The 22,552-nt window shown below is 40.3% G+C and overlaps 1 protein-coding gene across 1 annotated transcript in view; it reads right to left on the bottom strand.

Moving 5' to 3' along the window:
* The window catches only part of GSAP (gamma-secretase activating protein), a 91,536-nt gene that overhangs the window by 31,307 nt on the left and 37,677 nt on the right, over positions 1–22,552 (bottom strand). Inside the window, exons 13-19 of the mRNA XM_060107902.1 lie at positions 17,595–17,672; positions 16,096–16,173; positions 11,767–11,859; positions 11,424–11,641; positions 9,793–9,862; positions 9,192–9,274; positions 6,053–6,106 (exon numbers count right to left, since the gene is read on the bottom strand). Of these exons, the coding sequence (XP_059963885.1) occupies positions 6,053–6,106; positions 9,192–9,274; positions 9,793–9,862; positions 11,424–11,641; positions 11,767–11,859; positions 16,096–16,173; positions 17,595–17,672 (674 nt within the window). The remainder of the gene's footprint in view (positions 1–6,052; positions 6,107–9,191; positions 9,275–9,792; positions 9,863–11,423; positions 11,642–11,766; positions 11,860–16,095; positions 16,174–17,594; positions 17,673–22,552) is intronic.

Raw genomic sequence — 22,552 nt, 5'->3', positions numbered from 1 at the left:
GGGCATGGGAGCTACACAGTCACACCCTAGCAGCCAACCTGGGAGCACAGAAAGCCACTCCTTTCCGTCAACCAGCACTTACAGAACTAGTTGAATACTAAGCACCATATTCATCAGGGACAACAGCAAAGTGAAAGCCACAACAGTCTGAAGCACATCGCCAGCTTCTTGAAAAGAGCTTATAAAGCTTTCAAATACACAAAAATGCTTTCTAAGAAAAATACCCGTGAATTTAGCTACTTCTGGGAGACTGTGGTGTTAGAAGCCATCAGATCCTCAAGGAATGACCCAGAAGCACTTCCCTGCACAGGGGGAGTTTTAAATTTTGATTTTAAAGGAAGGAAAATTATTCCAAGTCTCTTCTTGAGAAAGAATCTTATTTTGTCTCTTAGGATGACATGAAATAATTACCAATGTAGCCCATCACAACTATTAATTGAACAAAAAGACCAAAGGGTTACATTAAGGGACTGTTTCCCATTTATGTGGGAAATAATTTTGATTTTTTTTCTTTAAAAAGGAAGAAAAAAAGCCCTGTGGTACTTACTGGCTCACCTGCAAATTACTGCCAGGAAAAAAAACATCTGCCTTTCATTTCTTTTTTTTTGGTACGCGGGCCTCTCACTGTTGTGGCCTCTCCCGTTGCGGAGCACAGGCTCCGGATGCGCAGGCTCAGCGGCCATGGCTCACAGGCCCAGCCGCTCTGCGGCATGTGGGATCTTCCCGGACCGGGGCACGAACCTGTGTCCCCTGCATCGGCAGGCGGACTCTCAACCACTGCGCCACCAGGGAAGCCCTGCCTTTCATTTCTTAAAGGCCCTCTGGCTTTGATGCTCCATCTGCTGATGAAGCAGCATCTTCTTTTACAGAAGAGGAAGCCAACTCAGAGAGAACTTTTACCCTTCATATCAGGGCTCAACTAGCAGAGGTAAAGGCATCAATCCAACTTGGCTCTTCAGTGGATACCATCTCAGTATCAGCTTTTACTTGCAGCCCAGAGAAACACAGTGACTTACTACCTCCAGCACAGACAGAATAAAACAGAAATGTCTTTGTGTCCATAAAGCTAGTAAGGTACCATACTAAGCCAAGATGCTGTAAGCGGGCCATCCATACAGAGGACCAGCGACCGGAACTCCTGAGGCTTCCTGCCAAGGGGACTGCATGTTGTAAGTCCAAGTTCTCCTATTTATAAGTGGACTTTCTCCTTCTTCCCAACATTTAGTAAAAATATCTCTCTTCTTTGCACAGCTGGGTAGTACTCTTAGCCATTTTTAATGGGATGTAATTTTTCATGTAACTCCCTAAATATGGCTCTAAACTATTCCACCTCGCAATCAGCACATATCCTGAAAAGCCAATGCTAAGATAGTTCCCTCCTCTCAACCTTAAGAATTAAACATTATGTCTTCAACTAAACTATGAATAAAAGCAGCACAGCCTAGTGGCTGTAGGAGAGAGAAAAAAACAAGGATTCTTGATCCTGGGTCTGCTCCCCAATTTCATCATCTGAGAAGTAAACCGAAGGTACCCGCATCTCTACAGATATGACAGGAACGCTCTGTCTCTAGTAAGTTGTGTTTCTTTGTAAAACCATAAAATTATGTTTTTACAATATTAATTGAACGTGCCGTAACTCTCTGTCCCCAAAAATAGGTTGTATGGGAATAACTCTTGTTTTTTCTCTACAACAGTCTATTCACAGCATATTTCACTTCTGGGCACCAAACGTGTGGGGTTTTTTTCTCCACATCCATCACTTCTCCAATGCCAGCAGGGTGTCCTACGATTACCTGGAGATCGTGTCAGATCCCACAGGTCGAGGGCTCAGTCCCACAAGACTGCCCCCCATTTCAGATGCTAATCGCAGGTCCATGTTGTTACCTGTGATTCTGACTGGCTGCCTATCAGTCCGAGGTTCCCAGCACCCCCTTCATGGGTTCTAGAATTTGTTACAGTGGCTCATGGAACTCAGGAATACAGTTTACTTACTATATACCAGTTGATTATAAAAGTATACAACTCAGTAAGAGCGAGATTGAAGAGAGGTGCGTGGGGCAGGCCGTGTGGGAATGGGCTCTGAGGTTCGATGCCCTCTGCAGGCGCAGAACCCCCAGCCCTGCACCTCCATAGCGTCATCCAACCCAGGAGGTCTTCAGTTAGGGTTCTTTATGGAGGCTCTATTACATAGGAATGATGGATTAAATCACTGGACGTTGGTGACTGAACTCCATCTGCAGCCACTCTAGCCTTGGAAGGTAGTGGTGGTAGAAGGCTCAAAGTGCCAACCTGCTAATCACATGGTTAGTTTTCCTGGCAACCAGCTCCATCCTTAGGTGCTTTCCAAAGGTCACCTCATTAACAAACTCAGGTGTGGCTGGAAGGGGCTTGTTAGGAATAATAAAAGACATTCTTTTCACTTTGTACTCTGGAGCTACTTCAGGAACTGGAACAAACAGTAAACATCAAAACAAAAGATGCACTTGTAGCTTTTATCACTTAGGAAATTACAAGGATTTTAGGAGCTCTGTGCCGGGAACCATGGAAGAAGGCCAAATATATATTTCTAGTTATATCACAAGATCACATATGTACAAACTAAACTTTGGAAAGTCAGTATTTCCCACATAAACCAATTGACATTTCTGGTAATGCTACATTGTTGTCAAAGCAACCATTCTCATTTTTAAAAACTGTAAGCTTCTACACTGCGATTGTTGATACTTTGGATCTCTAAGAAACGTTGTCTTTAAGTGATGGTGGCTGTCTGTACTGGGAGGGTCAAGGAAAAGAGTGTCTTTTGTGTTTCATTAGACGCTTAATTATAGTCATGCTCTGCTCAAAACAGTATTTTTTAAACACTTTTTAAGTGTTTCAGAGAAGAAGCATAATTAAGTGAACCAGTCTCTGAATGGAGAACAAACAGCACAGGTGTCAAACACTCTTTCCCCAATTGCTCAGGGGCACCTAGACCCCTGATGGACACTGCAGCAATGCCCTCATTTGGAGTGGCCATAACTGGGATGGGGCTTGAAGCCTTTCTCCTTCCCAGTCTCTAGGTCAGATAGTTAATAGTCGCTACACAAATGATTAAATTAAAGGCTTCCTTACTTTATAAAATGAAACTAAAGATGTCTGGCTTAACAATACTTTAATAAAAATACTCCATTTCTCCATTCTTGATATTCAAGTAAGCTACTGTTTCTACTTTTTTTTTTTAATCCTTACATGACTTCCCGTGGAAGAGAAATTCATTCTTAGGAAGGCCATTCTTGATGACATTCCTTTTTAAGGTGAGGACCTTGTTTTAACATACACTTCGTTTCATTTTTTAAAAATTCTTTTGGAAACCATTCTATAAAGGAAGGCTTTTGTCTTTCAGGTGATAAACTGGTATAAACCAATTAAATTCGATGTTCATATGTTAAACATTGGTAAAGTGTTTCACTTCACACTAAACTTATTTGCAGAGAGAGAGCAGAATGGGGAAGTGCTCATCTAGTTTCATTTCGCTCTTCCCTCTTCAGACGCCTTATAGGGCAGTCATCTTCCAAGCAGGATGGAAGCAAGTGTGGTCAGAGTAGTCTGGGGTCCCTTGGGCCTCGTGGAAAGTCTGGCAGCAAGCACGCCTTCCAAAGGTAACTTGTGTTTCAGGTCAAGGGTGCCCAAAGCCAACTCCTATGGGGAAGCTGCAAGAACAGTGACATAATGGGCTGCGGAGGGAGGAAAAGTAGGTGGGATGTGCCACTGCAACCAGATGCATTGCAATATAATTAGGCTGGGAATTGCGGTAAGACTAGGTCAGAGGCAGCTGCTTATTCTGAGAGGAATTATGCAAGCAGAGATGGGGGGAAACAAATGAGAGCTATCAGGACCCGGTGTCCTGTGAACTGGAAGGTGCGATTAGTGATGGCAGTGGGGGATGGGGGTGGAGCTGGCCACCAAACCCGGTGACATCTTCTCCTGAGCCCAAGGCAAATCCCGGCAGCACTCCTCTGCCTTCCCTGATGGACTGTGTCTGCGCGGAGAGGACAGTGAAGAGATCTACAGCGCAAACTTGTCCTATATGACACTTCTTACTGACACATGAATGTATGTGGAGTCTCGGAAGGGCTTCCAAGCATGTTTGGGAACAGTTAATGGGAAACAACTCTCTGCAGAGCCACATGCTAAAGATAATTAGGGGAGAAGAGAAGAAAGTGAGGCGAAGGCAAAGTGAAGACCAAGAAGGAAGAAAAATGAACGACATAGAAACATAAGTTTACACACACACACACAAATAGAAGAAAAAAAGAAAAAAGTCAGAGAGTGCAAAAATAAGTTATTTTGTTCCCAAGCAAAGGCAAATTGTATTCTTAGAATAAGGTAATTGGTAAAAAGTTTGAGAACCTTCCCATCACTCTTTTATACTTACTTAATTTTTTAAATGAAAATACACAATAATGTAAGGTTATAGTAAAACCGATAAACTCATAAATCCCTTGTAACTGTAAATTATCACAACATTTTTGAATATCAATTTGGCAATAAGAATCAAAAGCTATAAAAATTGTCATAGCCTTTCACCCAATAATACTACTGGGCATTTAACCTTAAGGGAATAAATCACATACACACAAAACAAACTACATATAAGTATTCACTGCCACATTATTTTTAAACGCAAAAATAATTTTTTAATGGGGGCTAGAGAGACAAACTAAATGTCTCAAAACAGAAGAATGATTAAGTAAACCAAGACACAGCAACACAGTGGAAACCTATGGAGTCATTAGAAATCATAATTATGAAAATTATGAAGTTCATGTACCAACATGAAAATGGGTATGATATATTATAATTCATAATCTTTATTAAATATCGCTAGATGGCCATTACTACTAGGTAAAACATGCAAACCTATGACAAAGACCAAGAGGAAATGGGGCAAATAGACAATATGTTAGGAACTGTAGAATTGTGGGTGATACTGCTTTCTTTTGAAAATTTCCTTCACTGGTTTATTGTGTGTCCATTAAACACAGTATGGATTTGCTGGACTAGTGGTAAAAGCAGAAACGATAAGATGAAAGGATGGAGGCTCTTAATAAGAATCTTTTAAGCTATTAATCAAACCTTTCTTTTCCCTCGTCTTCCTGCTTTTATAGACCTTCACAGTTGTCTCACTCTGCTGCCTAGATACATCTCTTGTCCATCTCCCCTTAAAGGACCATTCTTAGGACCAAAACCCAGAACCACTAAACCTACCCCAGTCAGCCCTCTTTCACCCCCAGGGCATCACCGTGACCTCAAACGCCCAAGGCTTTCCCTCAGCTGCCTGAGCCTGGCCTGCCCTTTGTGGATCCAAAAGAATCAAATGTAAATAGTAAAAGGCAGCAGCATACTAGGCTGCCTGCTGCCAAAAGCTGAGATTTACCAGCACACACCAAGCTATAATTAACAGGAGGCAATGCCAAAAACAACAAAGGAGCTTCAAGGAAAGTATGTTAAAATACTCCTCGGTTTTAACTACATACACATTCTTCTCTGCTCACCCACCCCACCCTCCCGATTGTACCAGAAACTCCTCTGAAACCACCAGACTGTAGAGAGACAGTAACGCTGCTGCTTAGTGGGCAGGAAGAAGGCGTGTGCTGAGACCACAGGGACAGCCCGAGCAGGTCACTCTTGAGAAACAGAAACACTGTTCTCAGAACGAGAAGGAAATTAGTTAATCCCAGTCCAGGTTACTTAATGGTTTTAAGATTTTGTGTGTGTGTGAGGCACAGTGGGAAGTATGACGTCTATACACTTCACACCGAGCCCTGTAGTTCTCTGTCTTCAGAAAACCTCCCTCTTCGAAGAGCATTCCTAAGAATTGCCCTGATATCATCATTGGTGACTACCATTTAGGAAGGACTGCCTAGACAACCAGCCTCACCCCTTGCAGCATCCTCCCCTGACAGTCTACAATCCCTTTTGGAACCACCGTGACACTGTGGGCAGGCGACCGTGAGGCCAGCAAGGAAGCCACGCAGGTCTGGGCTTTTTGTCTCTCACTGTAAGCACTTACCTTCATAAGAGGCAACGGAATCTCTTCTGTCACAAGGGTTATTCCAGGAATTTCCTGTGGTGGGGGAAAAACATATACACAACTGCTAAACGTATCAACTACCCCCAGCCCGAGCCTTCAGGAAGTGTCTTCCGTGCAGACAGAGGCTGAGGGCAGCTCCCCGTTTGCTAACCTCTACTTTAAATAAAACTTGGGGTTTATAAATACCAGTGAACACAGCCTATCTCTTGCCTCGGGAAGGGAAATACTCTGTAAAGTTATGATTATAATAGTTGACAGTGTCACTAAAGGAAGGGATAAACTATTATGAAGAAATACAGAGTAAATAATGTATTATTTACACATTTCCATTTAAGAACAAAGGAGGCAAATTACATTTGCACCAAGTATAATAATAAGGTGGACACTTTCCTTTTTCTTCACTCTTTCCTCCCTCTTCGTCTCTTTCACTTAAATGTATTATAGTTGGTTCCTGCCTCACTAATGGGATTCTTTTTTGACCTCAGTGGAAAACTGTTCTGCACCTCATCCTCTACCGTGATTTCGGAAATAAGAGATCCCCATAAAGTGTTCACCTAGCAAGATCACCATGGCAAATGTGCAAGATGCAATTCATATCAGGAAGTACAAATTATAACATTCTGCTAACTAATGAGCATTAAAACAGAAATTTAAATAAAAAGATAAACTGACAAAATTGCCACTTATTTATTTTAAAAAGTGTGTTTCCATGTTAATTATGTATCTTAAACTGTCAACTAGTCAATTCCTCTTTCATTTCCTAAAAAATAAGTAGATGATATATGAGAAAATAGAAATAAAACCTGGTATTTGTTTAGGACTTAAATGTCCTGGATTTTATTGACATACAATATTTCTGAGAAAAAGGGCATCACAGGGATGGAGAAATAAACTTCCAGAACATTCAAGCAACTGAGTCCTCCACTGGACAGGAGAAAGCCTGTAATAAAAATCTATGTATGCTTCACTTATCACTACTCAGCAAGAGAAATTTCACTACAGCTCTAGGTTATAAATAGCATCTTCAAATAAGTATAACAAGGCTCACTGTCTGCAAAGCATAATTCAGGATTAACTATGTGTAAGACACAGTATTTTCTAGTATCTTAAAAAACCCAGTTCAGTTATTTACAGAAATAATCTGTCTCCATACAGAAGTATGAAATTTATTTATTAAGGGTATAGCATTAAGAGCATATGCAGATTAGAGAAAATAAAATGATTTATTTACATTATTGCTAAAGAAAATCATAGGCTCATAGAATTTCAGGATTAGAAGAGACCGTTAAGGTAACCTACTCCAACCGCAAGAAGTCTAAAGCAACATGATAAACCCAAAAATAAGCTCTGTACGCAGTGGTTAAAACTTTTGGGTTTTTCATATTGTACTTCTTGTAGGACTTCCTGATGTCACTCTGTATGTCCACACATTTCCTCTGCCCCACAAAGGAGGAGAAATGCAAACGTGAAGAACTACCTGTCAGGATGACACTCACACAACATCCAACTAACACGTGCACCATGTTTAAACACAACCCTGGAAACCAGAGGTCCAGACCCAGCCTCCCAGACACTGAACACAGGACAGCCACAGCCAGCATTGGGTGGTGAGGGGAGGAAGATGAAATGTGCATTTCCTGCTTCTGGGGGAGGGGTAGGGATTAACCTGCGAACTTCCTGCCACATTACCACAGAGTCTGCATGTAGATTCACAAGGGTTCTTCAAATAATGAGGGCCTGGAGAAGAAACAAGCTCAGATCTTTCCTTATAATTTTACAGAGAGGCATGAAAGTTTACGAACTCTAACAGTGAGAGCCAAGAAGAAAGGGCCTTTGGGAAAACACTACCATTGCGTATACCAAAAATTTAGAAATTCTTCCAACATGGGACTTCCCTGGCAGTCTAGTGGTTAGGACTCTGCGCTTCCACTGCAGGGGGCACGGGTTAGATCCCTGGTAAGGGAACTAGGATCCTGTGTGCCGCATGGCGCAGCCACAGAAAACAAAAACAAAAGGAAAAAAATGAATCAAACACATCTGATATGCCTTTTTTTTTTTTTTGGCGGTACGTGGGTCTCTCACTGTTGTGGCCTCTCCCGTTGCAGAGCACAGGCTCCGGACGCGCAGGCCCAGCGGCCATGGCTCATGGGCCCAGCCGCTCCGCAGCATGTGGGATCTTTCCCAGACCGGGGCACGAACCCATGTCCCCTGCATCGGCAGGCGGACCCTCAACCACTGCGCCACCAGGGAAGCCCTGATATGCCTTTTTAAAGGACTATATTTAGATAGTCTAAAAACAAAATGGGAAGTGTTACCATTTATCCTAGTACTTATTTTCCTGTGTCTGTGCTACCTGAATTAAATTTATTTTTCTAAATGCTTTTTTGATACAACCTCTGCCTCAAGACTAAGCACACAGTAGTTATAACATCTAGGTATGAAAGGAGGAGAGGCAGAACCTTTTTCGGGGGGAACCTGTACATGGTTTTCACTTCTGATCCAACAAAGCTCAGTTTACTGAACCACATTCAAGAGAAAATGAACAATGTTTTCTCCTGAAACATTTCTTCCCAACTAAAAGGAAGGGAGTCTGGACCAACAGGAAGAAAAGGTTGAATGGCATGGATTTGCTTAAGATTACTGACTTTTACTGATCTTGATGTTCTAAAGTTATCACAGATTTTCTTTCTAAGGCTGGGAAAAAAGCTCATGAAGGTGCTAATCTACTAAGTAAATAGAACAGCTCAGAATAACAGCAGTGGTCCAGCCGTTGCTCATTTATAAAACCCTAAGAAATATTTTCATCTACTCTAGCTGCTTGAAAAAAATTAAAAACTAAAACCATTTGAAGATGATAGAGGCTTCATTCTGCTTGGTAGTAGGAAGAGTAACACGTATGCTGTGGCTTCTCCTTCAGTTCTACTGTTTTATGTAAATAAAACTGGCCAACAGCAAGGACTCACTATTATTTTTCTGCCAGAAAACTCCAATTCAGATCCTTATGCATCAAAACAGAAATGAAATCACAACCTTGGTTACTGTGACAGGAATGTCCTACAACTGATCCACAGCAGTGAATCAATTTTAATTATATAAAGAATATAAAGTGTTAACTTACTGTATCCCAAGTGAGCAGTGAGGAGTATGGCAAGAGTTTATCCATGTTACTTGTCTCTGGATAGATGCTCCAATATGAAGAAGCTGAGTAAGTTTTGGTGGGGAAAAAAAGACATTTTAATGTGAAGAATAAGTCAGTAGACATGGTAATGCACCCAAACAAGCAAACCCACAAAAGTTTTCATTGCCTTATCCTTCATCTGCAAAAGACTAATCATTATGGTTCTATCCGCTGATTAAAATGTTCAGGTTCTACTTTTTACACTGAGAATAATTTTTTAAAAATTACTTACATCTATCCAAATGACGTTATAACCACTTCACATAGAAGCAGCCAACACAATGCTTTAAAAAAATCACTAATAAGGTTATAGAATCAAGATCATATCTTATATGTCATCAGTCTCTGAACAGCCACAGCTTCTTACAAAATCACAAGAGAATGAAATTTAATTAGGTGCTGACTACAACAGAGTTTTAAAAAAATGAAAAAAACGCTCCTAAACAGCATTGTGACAGATTGAGGCATTATCAATTTACTGCTTTCCCTTAAGCAAAAGGGTCAAGGGTTCAACTTAATATGCACCATCAGCAACACGTACCAATTATAAATTCCTGAATGAGGTCAAAGGAATGGCAGGCAGAGATGTTCTCAGAAATCCACTGAATAATCTTTAAAAAGTAAGAAGACAAATCTATTGGTATTTAAATCTGCACCCTGCCCCCACCACCAAAGAAGTACAAAATATATATGAATAGTTTAAAATGTTATATCTCTTTTAGAATTAAGAACACACTTCTACACAACCTCTGAGATACATAACGTAAGGCTGTGTGGGTTAAATATAAATGAGGTCCTTACATACATCATTTTAATAAATGCCTTTGACTGGGATCCAAATAAGCCTTCTTGAAGCCAATGTCCGTTTTTGCTAGAGTAGGACCTATTACAGCAAAGTCACAGTGTGAAGAGCTATGGATACGGGAGAAAACCAAACTCGACCACTGAGCTTGGAGGCAGGAGACCTATGTTTGAATTTCAGCTCCATTTCACCATTTAACCACTGTGAGCACGGCTATGCTATCAAGGAAGGTATAATCCCTGTGATGTCAACAGTTCTCTCAATCAGCCTCTATAACCATCCTCACCTGCTGCAGGAACGAAACCCCTTGTTCCCGACCTTAGAACTGATGCTGAGGCTTGCCTAGCCATGGAGCAGTCTTGCATTTCTGATCCTGTCAATAATTGCTCTTATTTCCAAACCTACTCAAGCTAGTTGTGCTTATTTTCACAGTTAGTTAAGTTAATAAAATATTACCATAGACAAGTGAAATATGGATACAAAAAGAATGCGGGTGGGTCAATAAAAGTTGAAAGCTTGGGAGAGACTCCAAGGCATGTCTCTAAAACTAGGTGTGAGACAACTATAAAAGAAAAAATTGCCTGATATACACAAACTGCTTTGAAAGGATTTTTAAACTATTGACCTCCTTAGGGAATAAAAGGAAAAGAAAAAGAAAGTAACTGGAAGAGCCATACAGGTACAGATAAAGAAAGCCAAGACATTACTTAGTGGTTTTCTGTAAGAAAAACGATTTTGAACTCCAATTAGCTGATACACAAAGAAAGGGCCTTAATCTACATCAAAAGATGCAGGAATAAATGTACATTTATATATTTTAGGTTAAAAGAAAATATTTGGGCCATCTTTTTTCTATCAACCAGCCACCCATTGGTCCCAATCAAGTCTAATGGGGGGTTTCTTCAACTTCACAGAACAGCTGTAATATTAAATGATAAGATGTATGAAAGTGCTTCATAAACTATAATGTGAAATATAAATGTGAGCTATCTCTATTTAAAATGTCATAAATAGATTTTATTTACCACCAGATTTTAGTCCTTTTCATGACATACACCAAATACAAACCAGGAGAAAAAGTAGATATTTGAGAAACTATTCACCGAGCACTTCCTTGGAATGTTACTGATAGAGCTAACATTTACTCACAATATGGAAAAGAGAATAGTGAAGAGAACAGACACGCCCTCCCAGTCTGAGGTCTGTGTCCATAAAAAAGGAGCACAAGCGAAGAATATGGTCAAGTCAGGACGGAGACCATAAACCTCAACTGTTACCAAATAAAAATAACTTCTGTTCATTTCAGCTACTAAATGTACACAGCTTGTGTTGTCCATCTGCCACTTCTTAAACTTAAGCTATATTCCCACCTTGGCTTCCAGTCGCCGTGGGTCTCGGCCACATGAGAGCACACAGTGCAACAAGGCCAGCTTCTCGCAGTCCAGCCGGGTGTTCCACAGGAACTCCAATAAATATGACTGGTTGAGGAGCGCCCTATAGAGCTTTCCAGAACACCAGTCCAGGACCAGGGATCCTGACAGTGACCGTAAAGGACTATGAGGTAGCATATCAATCACTTCACTGTTTCCTGGCCAAAAAAAAAGAAAAAGTAGATCAGCAAATAAAAGAAGACCCTCTCCCCCAAACATAAATATTAACGTTAAAACGAACCCAAATGTACCCTGTTCATGAGGGGAAAAACTACAGCCATACCTGTCAGAAACAGACTGTGGCAGATCAGGTCCGGATGTTGAATGTTAAGTAGATGAAAGAAATGACCAGGCAAGTAAACAGCTACATAATAGTCTGTGGAAGAGAAAGATTTAAGTCAGTTCCACGTGGCAAGAGCTGTATAGGTACAGATAAAGCCAACAACTTTACGGTGTCCCTATTTTTCTTTGAACCTCTTAAAGCACAAAGGTTTTGACCAATGTAGTAAGAAGCTGTCTGATGTCAGTACGGTCCATCTTCCTAGCAATATCTCATTGTCTTCAGACATTTAGCCATGGTTATCTTAATTTATATCTGTAGTTTTGTTTCTAAGAGAACTGTGGCTTTATAGGAATCTAAATGAGCTCTGAGAGCAAGTTAGAATAAAAAATATCCAGCAACATGAATTATTCCTTAATCTGACAGGCTGGAAATAGCTTATCATGGGAATTTCCTGCATAATTTCTGCCATGTGGGGGAAGCTCTACAATTTAGTTTCCTATGTCTGCCCACTGCTCATCATCGTTTTCATCTTCTCTAAAGAAGCTTTAAATTGATACTCATCAAAACAGTCTCTGCAGGCATTCTGACACTTTGTGAAGTACTAATTTGTTTCCATGCATAGCAAGCTGCCTAGAATGCACATCTTCACAGTCCCTGCACTAGATATTTCTGTACAAAGAACATTTGTATACAGATTGAGGCAAGGTATAAAAAATAGGTTTCTGGAGAAGGGGGCAAGGTAGAAGTAGCCCTTGCCAATAATTTTTCTAGGATCTTAGAAAAACAAAGAAACTCATACAACAGTCGTGAATTTCATACAGATGAAACATTGAGATTATAAGTGAGCCAGCTAGACTCTTTTTTCCCTAAGAAGCAAAGAAATACATGCTAATCATGTACATAGAAGGCATTCTGTGGAAGGGAAAGGAAAGAGGATGTAAAACTCTAACCAGTTGACTTATAAGTGTCCTTTCAGTCACTGTGGATTCAGTGATGTTAAAGTAGTTAGCACAAGTGGTTGCAATAATGTTACCATCATGGTAATGCATAAGTAGAAAAACACAAATAACGATATAGTAGGGCACAGTGGAAAGGCATCAAATGACCTAGATTAACTCCTAGCCCTACAGTTTAACCAGCTAATTAGGGTGGTACTATGTCCCTGGGAGAGGGGGCATTTGGAAATACATAGGGTGTTCTGAGTTGTCACAATTATTCAGGTAGAAAGGAGATTCCTACTGCCATTTGATGAGCGAGTGGGCTCCAAGGAGGTTAAATCCCTCAGTGTGCAGGACCCTCCCACCCAAAAGTTACTTTCTCACCAAAAATGTCAGTAGTACCTGTGGTAGGCTGAATGATGGCTCCCAAAGATGTCCACATGGTAATCCCCAGAGCCTATGAATATGTCACCTTAAGTAATAAAAGGGACCTTGTAGATGTGATTAAGGATCTTGAGGTGGGGGGAGGGGTATCCTGGATTATCCAGGTGGACCCAATGTAATCACAAATGGTTTTATAAGAGGGAGGAAGAGGGAGAATGACTACAGAAGAGAAGACCCCATGATGATGCGAGAGACTGGAGTGATGTGGTCACAAGCCAAAAAATGCTAGCCTCTATGTGCTGGAGGAGGCAAAGAATGAATTCTTCCTTGGAATCTCCAGAAGGAACCATTTCTGGCCCCACCTTGACACCTCAGGACTCACTCATTGCAGAATTCTCACTTCCAGAACCATAAGACAATGTGTTATTTATCTAGGGGCTAAATGTGTGGTGATTTCTTATTGCAGCAATAAACTAATATAGTGCCCCTGATAAGAGACACTAGGAGAAGCTTGGGCACACATCACAGACTTTCTGAGACTCAGTTTCATTATCTGTAAAATGGAGATAACATCACCAAGAAGAATTGTTGTAAGGATCAAGATAACAAGTAAAACACTTAGAATATAGTATTAATTTTTTAAATGATAGTTTTTTAATGTTTAAACTTATCTTTCTTATATACAGGTGTTTGGGGTTCATGGAAAACTTCCTCCAAAACTCTATTCTTTAATATTTCAATCAATATAAGCCCCTTTTAAGAGGATGACAATTCAGGGAAATTCCATGCAATAAATTGCAAAAAAGACATCACTCAAAAAGCAATATTGTTGGGGCTTCCCTGGTGGCGCAGTGGTTGAGAGTCCGCCTGCCGATGCAGGGGACGTGGGTTCGTGCTCCAGTCTGGGAAGATCCCACATGCCACGGAGCGGCTGGGCCCGTGAGCCATGGCCGCTGAACCTGTGCGTCTGGAGCCTGTGCTCTGCAACGGGAGAGGCCACAACAGTGAGAGGCCCGTGTACCGCAAAAAAAAAAAAAAAAGCAATACTGTTGTCATAAAAATTACCTCTAGAATAGTTCTAATCTTGGGTACAATTTTGTGCCTATATATTAAAATCTGTTTAAAGAAGGAAAGATGGCTTAATGTGAGATAGCCTATGTTTACAAAGCTCTAGTATTTTTGCCCTCTCCATGCTCTGAAGACCAGAGATTAAATCATGCCTGCCCTTTTCAAGAGTCATTCCCAGGGGTAAGAAGAGGAATGATACCTTTGACCTCACAAAAGGCTAAGTTGTTTTAGTGGAGAGTTTCCCACATCACTCTCGAGATGGGATGCTGATAAAGGATTTCTGATAAGAATCAAGTCTCAGACCCAGGAAACCTTGTATTTATCCTTCTTACCACAGGAAGCAGTAGAAGCAGGCCTCTCTAAAGCAACTTCCCACAGGTTCAGAGCTCATATTAAAAACTGGCACATGCTGGCCCACTTAGCATAAGATATGTCTCCTCATCAACAGTATCATTCAAAATAAAAATCTTTTTTTTTGCAACAGGGTGGATGGACCTAGAGAGTATTATGCTCAGTAAAATAAGTCAGACAGAGAAAGATAAATACGCTATGTTATCACTTACATGTGGAATCTAAAAAATAAAACAAATATATATAACAAAACAAAAGCAGACTTACAGATATAGAGGACAAACGAGTGGTTACCAGTGAAGAGGGGGAATGGGGGGGCACGATAGGGGTAGGAGATTAAGAGGTACAAACTACGATGTATAAAAATGGACAGCACAAGGAAATATAGCCATTGTCTTGTAATAACTTTAAATGGAGTATAATCTATAAAAATATTGAATCACTATTTGTACACCGAAAATTAATATACTATTGTACATCAATTATACTTCGATTAAAAAAGACCAAAAAAAATATCTTTATCATCTTTATCACTTTGGTTCTCACTTTGCCCAGTCCCTTCACGTAACACCTTCCTAAACCTTTGTCATGATAGTAGTTGGGCTGGGAAATAGGGAAAGAAGAAAATATTAAAGAATCCATCTGCTCTAAACCTGAAGCTTTTCTTTTTAAAATATTGTGCCAGGGCTTCCCTGGTGGCGCAGTGGTTGGGAGTCCGCCTGCCAATGCGGGGGGCGCGGGTTCATGCCCCGGTCCGGGAAGATCCCATGTGCTGCGGAGCGGCTGGGCCCGTGAGCCATGGCCGCTGAGCCCGCGCGTCCGGAGCCTGTGCTCCGCGACGGGAGGGGCCACAGCAGTGAGAGGCCCGCGTACCGCAAAAAAAAAAAAAAAAATATATATATATATATATATATATATATATATATATATATAGTGCCATACCCCATATGCAGGCAAACAACAGTTCTGTTTAGTTTTGTGCTAACCGGTTTGTGCCCCTCATCCCAACTGGCACAGAACAGCAGCTTTCAGCAGGGAGGTACAATAAACCCCTTCCTTATTTTCTTCATTACAGACTCACTATGTTTAAGCCAAATACTCAAGTTCCCTTTACCATACTTACTCAATGAAAAACAACTCAATCAAGCTGATACATAAATAATTTATGGGACTCAGAAGCTTTTAGCAATTACCAACAGGGAACAGACAATTTCTCAAGGGCCTTTGTCTCTCTAGAATCAAGGGACAACATCACGTATTATTTCTCATAGGCTTTTAGGAAATCTCTCGCTCATTGTCATCATTTTTATACTAACAAATGGCTTTTTAGGATTGTTACTAAAAACATAAGAAAGCCCACAGCCTAGGTTCCCTAAGGAAGGAGATGCATTGCCTCGCCCCTCTGCCAAAAGGCTGATTTTTTTTGGGGGGGGGGCGTGGTTTCCAGAGAAAACCTTCCCTTATCTGGCTTCAAAAGGTCAGTCATAGTCATCACAACCTGAGTCCCAAAGAGGCATGAGGAAAATGAGTCATAACAGGTACTGGAAGGAAGAGACGGAGCAGAGAGACGCCTATGCCTCTCACTCACCAAGGCTGAGAAAAGTAATGCCCTTTGTCACACGGGAGTCAACACGCCCAAGAGTAGCAGTGAAGGTCTTGCCGTGCCCTGTGGAGAGAGAACATGAAGCCAGAGAAAGGATGTTAAGAAACAAAGAGCTGGAATTCCACCCAAGGCAGTGACTCCATGTCATACTCTCCACATTTACTAACTGTGAGACTGACAGAGCAAGTGTCTTTGGAACCCTAGAGCTCATGGTTCCCTATCATTCTCCAAAAATCAGCACTGAAGGCGGATCACCTGAGTGCAGTCACAAGCCAGTAGTTGTTCTGGGCTTATGTATCATCTTAGACCTTAAAAGGTGGTGGTTGTGCTGGGATAGAAGGACCTGAAGAAATCTACTTAAGGATCCAAGAGGTGGAGGAGACCAGGTGGCTCATTGGCCCTCGTGCCTCAAGGTTCACTGCCACACTCTTGCAGTCATTAAGGCCCTCAGAGCCTTCTCTGAATCACTTAGGAATCTCACTGTGACTCAGAAAGGGTGTTAGACTATCTACTAAACTCAGTGTAGTGTTGGGCTTCACTCTCCACTCTTCTAACTCTTAATCATGGTTATTAGCTCTTAATAAAACTTTCAGAAAAGTTTTATTTTCTGGCTTTAATCATTAGTCATTAGAAAAATGTATGAAAACGTTCCACAAATATCAGATTTGTACTATTAAAGCATAGATATAGGTCTTCTGAATTTACTTTTACTTTCTTTGTTATTAAGTTATTCAACTCTTTTACTTTAATCTCTAACTTCTGAAGGTACTATTAGGCACTCCTGCAGAATAAACTCTGGTGTGACCTGGCATAAATTTTTTTTCGTTTTGAAAATTCTAATTTTAAGCAATTTAAACTCTACCCACAGTATGTACTATATAAATACTAATTTTAAGGAACTAAACAAGCGAAATAAATACTCTTTAGTATGGTTCAGGCTAAAACTGTTAAAGGGCACTCTGTGACCAACTACAGAGCTAGAAAAGTTTGGGCACTTTACTCCTGTCCCCAAGGCTGACTGTTGACATATCAATTTCTTGGGCCACAGATGTATGAAATGAAATAAATGTATCTTAGGACTAAGACCTGTTAAGGAAGGAGACCATGGAAGCTTTTAAAGAAAACCCTATGTATCTTTGTAAGTTAAATCTATTGGTACCTTTCAGTTGGTAATAATAAAAAAGCAAACACACACACTTTGGGCAAATACACCCCTTAGCACTGGTCTACAGGCTTAGAAAAAAGACACAGGTCAAGAAAAAAATGTATTACAAAATATTATTTTAAATGTAATATAAAAATAATTAGCTAACTTAATATTCATCATTCATGAATTTCTTCAGGAAATATGTATTATATAGGTATACAGATATACAATGTACTGATTGAATTTGTTACAAGGTAATAAGACTTTAAAGTCTATCTACTTTGCTGCTATTTGGAAAAAATGACTATGTAAAAGTAAAAAAATAAATGAAAAGTACCTTTATGAAAGTAAAGCACTGAATACGTGATTTGTTCCCAAGAGTCAAAGTTCGGGCAGTAACATACACACAAACTTCCTAGAAGGAAGAAGGTATTTAGTAAAGCTTAAAAGAATCGTAGACAAATAGAAAGTTTCCTAAGCCACTTAACCTTACTGCTATTCCTTTAGATGTTCTGCCTCAATTTACCTCATAGATTATTCCCAAATTCTAGAAATGGGCTATTAACAAGTTGCTAAGAAATTTCAATTCAACAATTACTCAGCACACACTATAAGCAATTTATTGTGGTAGGTTACTGAAGGCTAGGAAAATGAAGAGAGAGAGACTTCTGTATATGAAATCACGGGAACCTAGAGAAGTTTACAAAGCCTCACGAGATTCTCTTTACATACATATACTCCCCTGTACCCTTTTTTAGCTTGCTTTCCAGCCATTGCTAACAGCTATGGACCTCAGTTTATCAAAAATGTGTCTCCTATTTACAGAAAGTTTCCAGTGTTCTTCTTTATCTAGAATGGAAAGCAAACTGGGGCAACAAGAGCAAGTGTGGTGTGTGCGCCTGTCCCCATCCATATTTGGGTCACTGAGGAGAGCTCCTGGCATAGAGTGGCCTTTCCAGATGAGCCCTGACCACACCCACTCAGCCCACCACTCCAGAACAACCTCAGCCTTTCCACCTGCTTCAATGTGTAAAACTGTCCATCACCTCTAGCAGCTGTTGCCACCTGGACAGACTAGGTAAGTCCATCAATGACCTACAAATGAAGGCATTATGCTTAAACTGATACCTCTATTCTAATGCTAGCATTTATGTGCTCACCTGAAATAGGAGATTTCCAGGGTGGAAGGGAACTTGACAAGGAGCCTGGAAACCTGGGTTCTAGTCCCAGAGCGAATATTAACTAGCTGTGTGAACTCAATCCTTATTCTACTCAGTGAATTGCAATATTTCCTTTACCATACTCCACTAGAGTTCCTTTATCAAAAATCATGGTAGGAACAAAAGGCCCATTTTCCCTAAGAAGGCTATTTAAGGACATGTTTAAGCATTTCGTTATAATATTTATCCTTTGTGACTCTTTTAATGACTTTTAAGACTGCCACATATTGTTAGAAATTCATTTCATTGCAATATTTTCAACACAAAACAACAAAAAAGAATAACTTTATCAGATAAAAAAGTAACAATTCTGGGGCTTCCCTGGTGGCACAGTGGTTGAGAGTCCGCCTGCCAATGCAGGGGACACGGGTTCGTGCCCCGGTCTGGGAGGATCCCACATGACGCGGAGCGGCTGGGCCCGTGAGCCATGGCCGCTGAGCCTGTGTGTCCAGAGCCTGTGCTCCGCAATGGGAGAGGCCACAACAATGAGAGACCCGTGTACCGCAAAAAAAAAAAAAAAAAGGTAACATTTCTGTTAGATTTAAAATTACTGCTATGCTTAATGACCACACAATGATAATACCTTTTCTTTAAAATTACAGCAGACTCGCTAAGAATAAAATAATGCTATACTAAAGCAGATACAAAAATAGTAATTATAAGAGATACAAAAGTCCTTTGTACCACTTTGACTACTTTTATACAGTAAACATACTACCAGCAAAAACCCTACTGGTTTATCCTGTTCTTTTACGTTCTATGATCACAAGCATTTTTAGCAAACGGAGTTAAAACTTCATCCTCTCTAGTAATAAAGAAATAAGAATTAAAACAAGGCACCACATTTTTCCTTTCAAATTAGCCAAGTTTTAAAAATGATAATCAATTCTGTCAATCGAGCAGTAGGAAGAACATTCTCAAATAATAGTAATGAAAGAGTGAATTAGTACAATCTCTCTGAAAAACAGTTTTTCCAAGGATTAAATATATTCACACCTGTTGACCCAGTAATTCTTCTTTTAGGAATCTACCCTGAGGAATGAACGTGAAATGTCAAAAATATAAGGAAGATCATAACCTCCATTCTAGCAAAATCCTCGGCACACCATCCTTTAGAGAATTCAGGTTATCATTTTTCTTGTTTTGAAGAAAGTTAAAGTGAGATGTAGAATAAACTAACCTAATTACATACACCAAGAACCATATTTAGATCTCATAAGCAAATATCTCCAAATAGTTATGTTGTGGCTTAGTCCCCTCTCCCAATCCCAAAGGGGGAAAAAAAGACACAAGGGGAAATGGGCTGTGCACAGGCTCTGAAAAGCTGTCCCATCTCTAGAATTTTCTTTGATAATGGAAATGTTCGATATCTGTGCTGTCCAAAATGGTAGCCACTAGCCACATGTAGCTACTGAGCACTTAAAGGATGGCTAATGTGACTGAGGAAATTCTTTTAAATTTTATTTAATTTTAATAACTTAAATTTAAATAGGCACATGTGGCTAGTGGCTACCCTCTTGGACAACATAGCTCTGGAGCACTGGTTCTCAACTCTGAAAGTACATTAAAATTACCTGGGCCCACAGATGCCTAGGCTCCACCTGAGATCAACTAAATCAGAACCTCTGGGGTGAGATTCAGGCATCAGTATTTTTTAAATTTGCCTGAGTCATATTAATTAAATTCTCTAAGTCTCAGTTTCCTCAGTTGTAAATAAGGAAAACATAGAACCTCCTTCGAATGGTTCTAATGTGAGTGTTAAATGAGGTAATATGTATAAAGCTCTGGCAAAGAAGTTATAGCTGGTCATAAAGGTTAGCTGCTTTATTATTATTATTTCAGAATAATTTTGCTGCTATTTACAAGTTGGGGGAAGTCAGAGTTTGAAAAAACAAAGCACGTTCTTAATGGCATACCCAGAGATGTGTAATGAATATTCATCAATGATGAAGATAACATCTCAAAGTTGGCTAGCCTGGGGGAAACCATTTGGACAATGAAAGCTATTATGGACAAAGTTTTCCAAGGGAAATTATCTCATTGTAAAAGGCTCTATAAAATGCTAAAACACAGGCCTAATTCTGGGAACTTGTGAAGGGCAACTCTTGCAATTATATGTACAGGAAGGAGAAGTTACACTTTTCACCCCTCACTACCTCCCAGTAGGTGGTGCACAAGAAAGAATTACAGCCACCATGGACTTAGAACACACAGGAGAACTCTAAGCACAGCTTCAGGGTTGACTATCGGATAGGGAGTGTATTTTCTTTCCTTCAATTCTTTAGGAGGTCCCTGATTTGTAAAAAATTTATTAGAAAAATCTATACAAACTCATAATCTTAATACTTAAGTGTCCTGACATCAGCACTTTGCCTATCACCAACTCTCATGAGCAGCCTCCAGATTTTAACCTCTAACTCCCTGGAAGGTAGCAGATATCATTTCTTAGGGCAGGAAAATTCAGGACAAAGATGCTTTCAAGAATGTAAAAAGTAATGCTGAAAGGACAAAGTAGCTCCCGATGACCAGTATGTGACAACTGAACATCCAATGTTATTAGAGCATCAGCATTAATGTAAATAGTTGAAATAAGTTGAGTGTGCAAAAAGCTCTGAGTCTACTTATATTTTTTTCATGAACCATGTTTTCTGTTCTTCACACCAGTGGAAAATTAAGCTCCCTATTATAGAGGGAGCCATATAGGGATTAGACTGTTTGCTCTCTTCTCCATTCCTACTTTGCTGAAGTAGGTATTTGTTTGTTTTAACAACAAAGGTTAAAAAGTTATTTCTGAAAAGTAATTTGGGAAATACATGAACTGACAACTTCTTAGTTGAAAAGCAAAAGGGTGCTTCTCTGGTTTATTTCATTGTAAATCTGGAAGCATCCCATTTGAAACAGGTTTATTTTTTCTATTTCAAAGCTGACTGCAAAAAGCAAGGCTTGGGGCTTCCCTGGTGGCGCAGTGGTTGAGAGTCCGCCTGCCAATGCAGGGGATACGGGTTCGTGCCCCGGACTGGGAGGATCCCACATGCCGCAGAGCGGCTGGGCCCGTGAGCCATGGCCGCTGAGCCTGCGTGTCCGGAGCCTGTGCTCCGCAACGGGAGAGGCCACAACAGTGAGAGGCCCACGTACTGCAAAAAAAAAAAAAAAAAAAAGCAAGGCTCATTTGCTATTCTCCTCGATGTTGCTGAGAAAGGAAAAAACAGACTCTTTCACATCTCATGCCAGATTAACCTAACATTTTATTTCTTAAGATATGTCATAGATAGCCTATTTCTAAGCTGCTACGGTTCATGAGAAATGCCTACGGGAATAAAATAAGAAGGAATAAAAGCTTCATAGAATAAAAGCCTAAAATGATTATTTATATCCAACAGATTTAAAGTCAAGTACAAGGTAGTCAAGTACTACCCTGGTCCCACCACATGAGCTCTGGATCCCATTACATCCCACCTTCTAAGCAAATTTGCTCTACTGGTCATTCCTCTCTGCTGTGTATTGTCATCTTTTCTTTCCCACTAACTATCCCGTAAGCATTCAAACGTACTGGAGTCCTTACTGTCTCAAAACATGATATTCCCTAAATCCCACTTTCCCTTTCAGCTGCTGCGTCTCTCATGCCTGCACATGCTGCTATAATTTTTCAACTCCCACGTGACACTTAACCCATCACAATCAAGATTTCACCTCAATCACCCAGCACAAACCACTCACAGTGACCTCCATGCAGCTATACCCAATGGACTCCACCTCTCACCACCTACTAATAGTCACTGTCTTTTATGAAACTCCCTCTGCTCTTGGCTGCTATAACACCTCACTTGGTTTTCCTCTTCTCTCCCCATACTTTTTCCTTTTTCTTCGGATGTTCCACCTAACTTTTATATATTTTTGCTCCCAGATCTAATTCCTAAACCTCTTCCCTTTTGATCCTTTACCCTTCCCACGGCTTCAAATGCCAGCTATGGTCTAACAACTTCCACACTTATTCATCTCCAGTCCCGACTCCCCTTCTAAGCTCCAGGTCTCTTAGTTAACATGTGCAAAACAAAACTCACAATCTCCCTTTCTA

This window comes from Mesoplodon densirostris, chromosome 9, assembly GCF_025265405.1.
Source record: "Mesoplodon densirostris isolate mMesDen1 chromosome 9, mMesDen1 primary haplotype, whole genome shotgun sequence".
NCBI lineage: Eukaryota > Metazoa > Chordata > Mammalia > Artiodactyla > Ziphiidae > Mesoplodon > Mesoplodon densirostris.
This window is presented reverse-complemented; position numbering and strand designations above follow the sequence as displayed.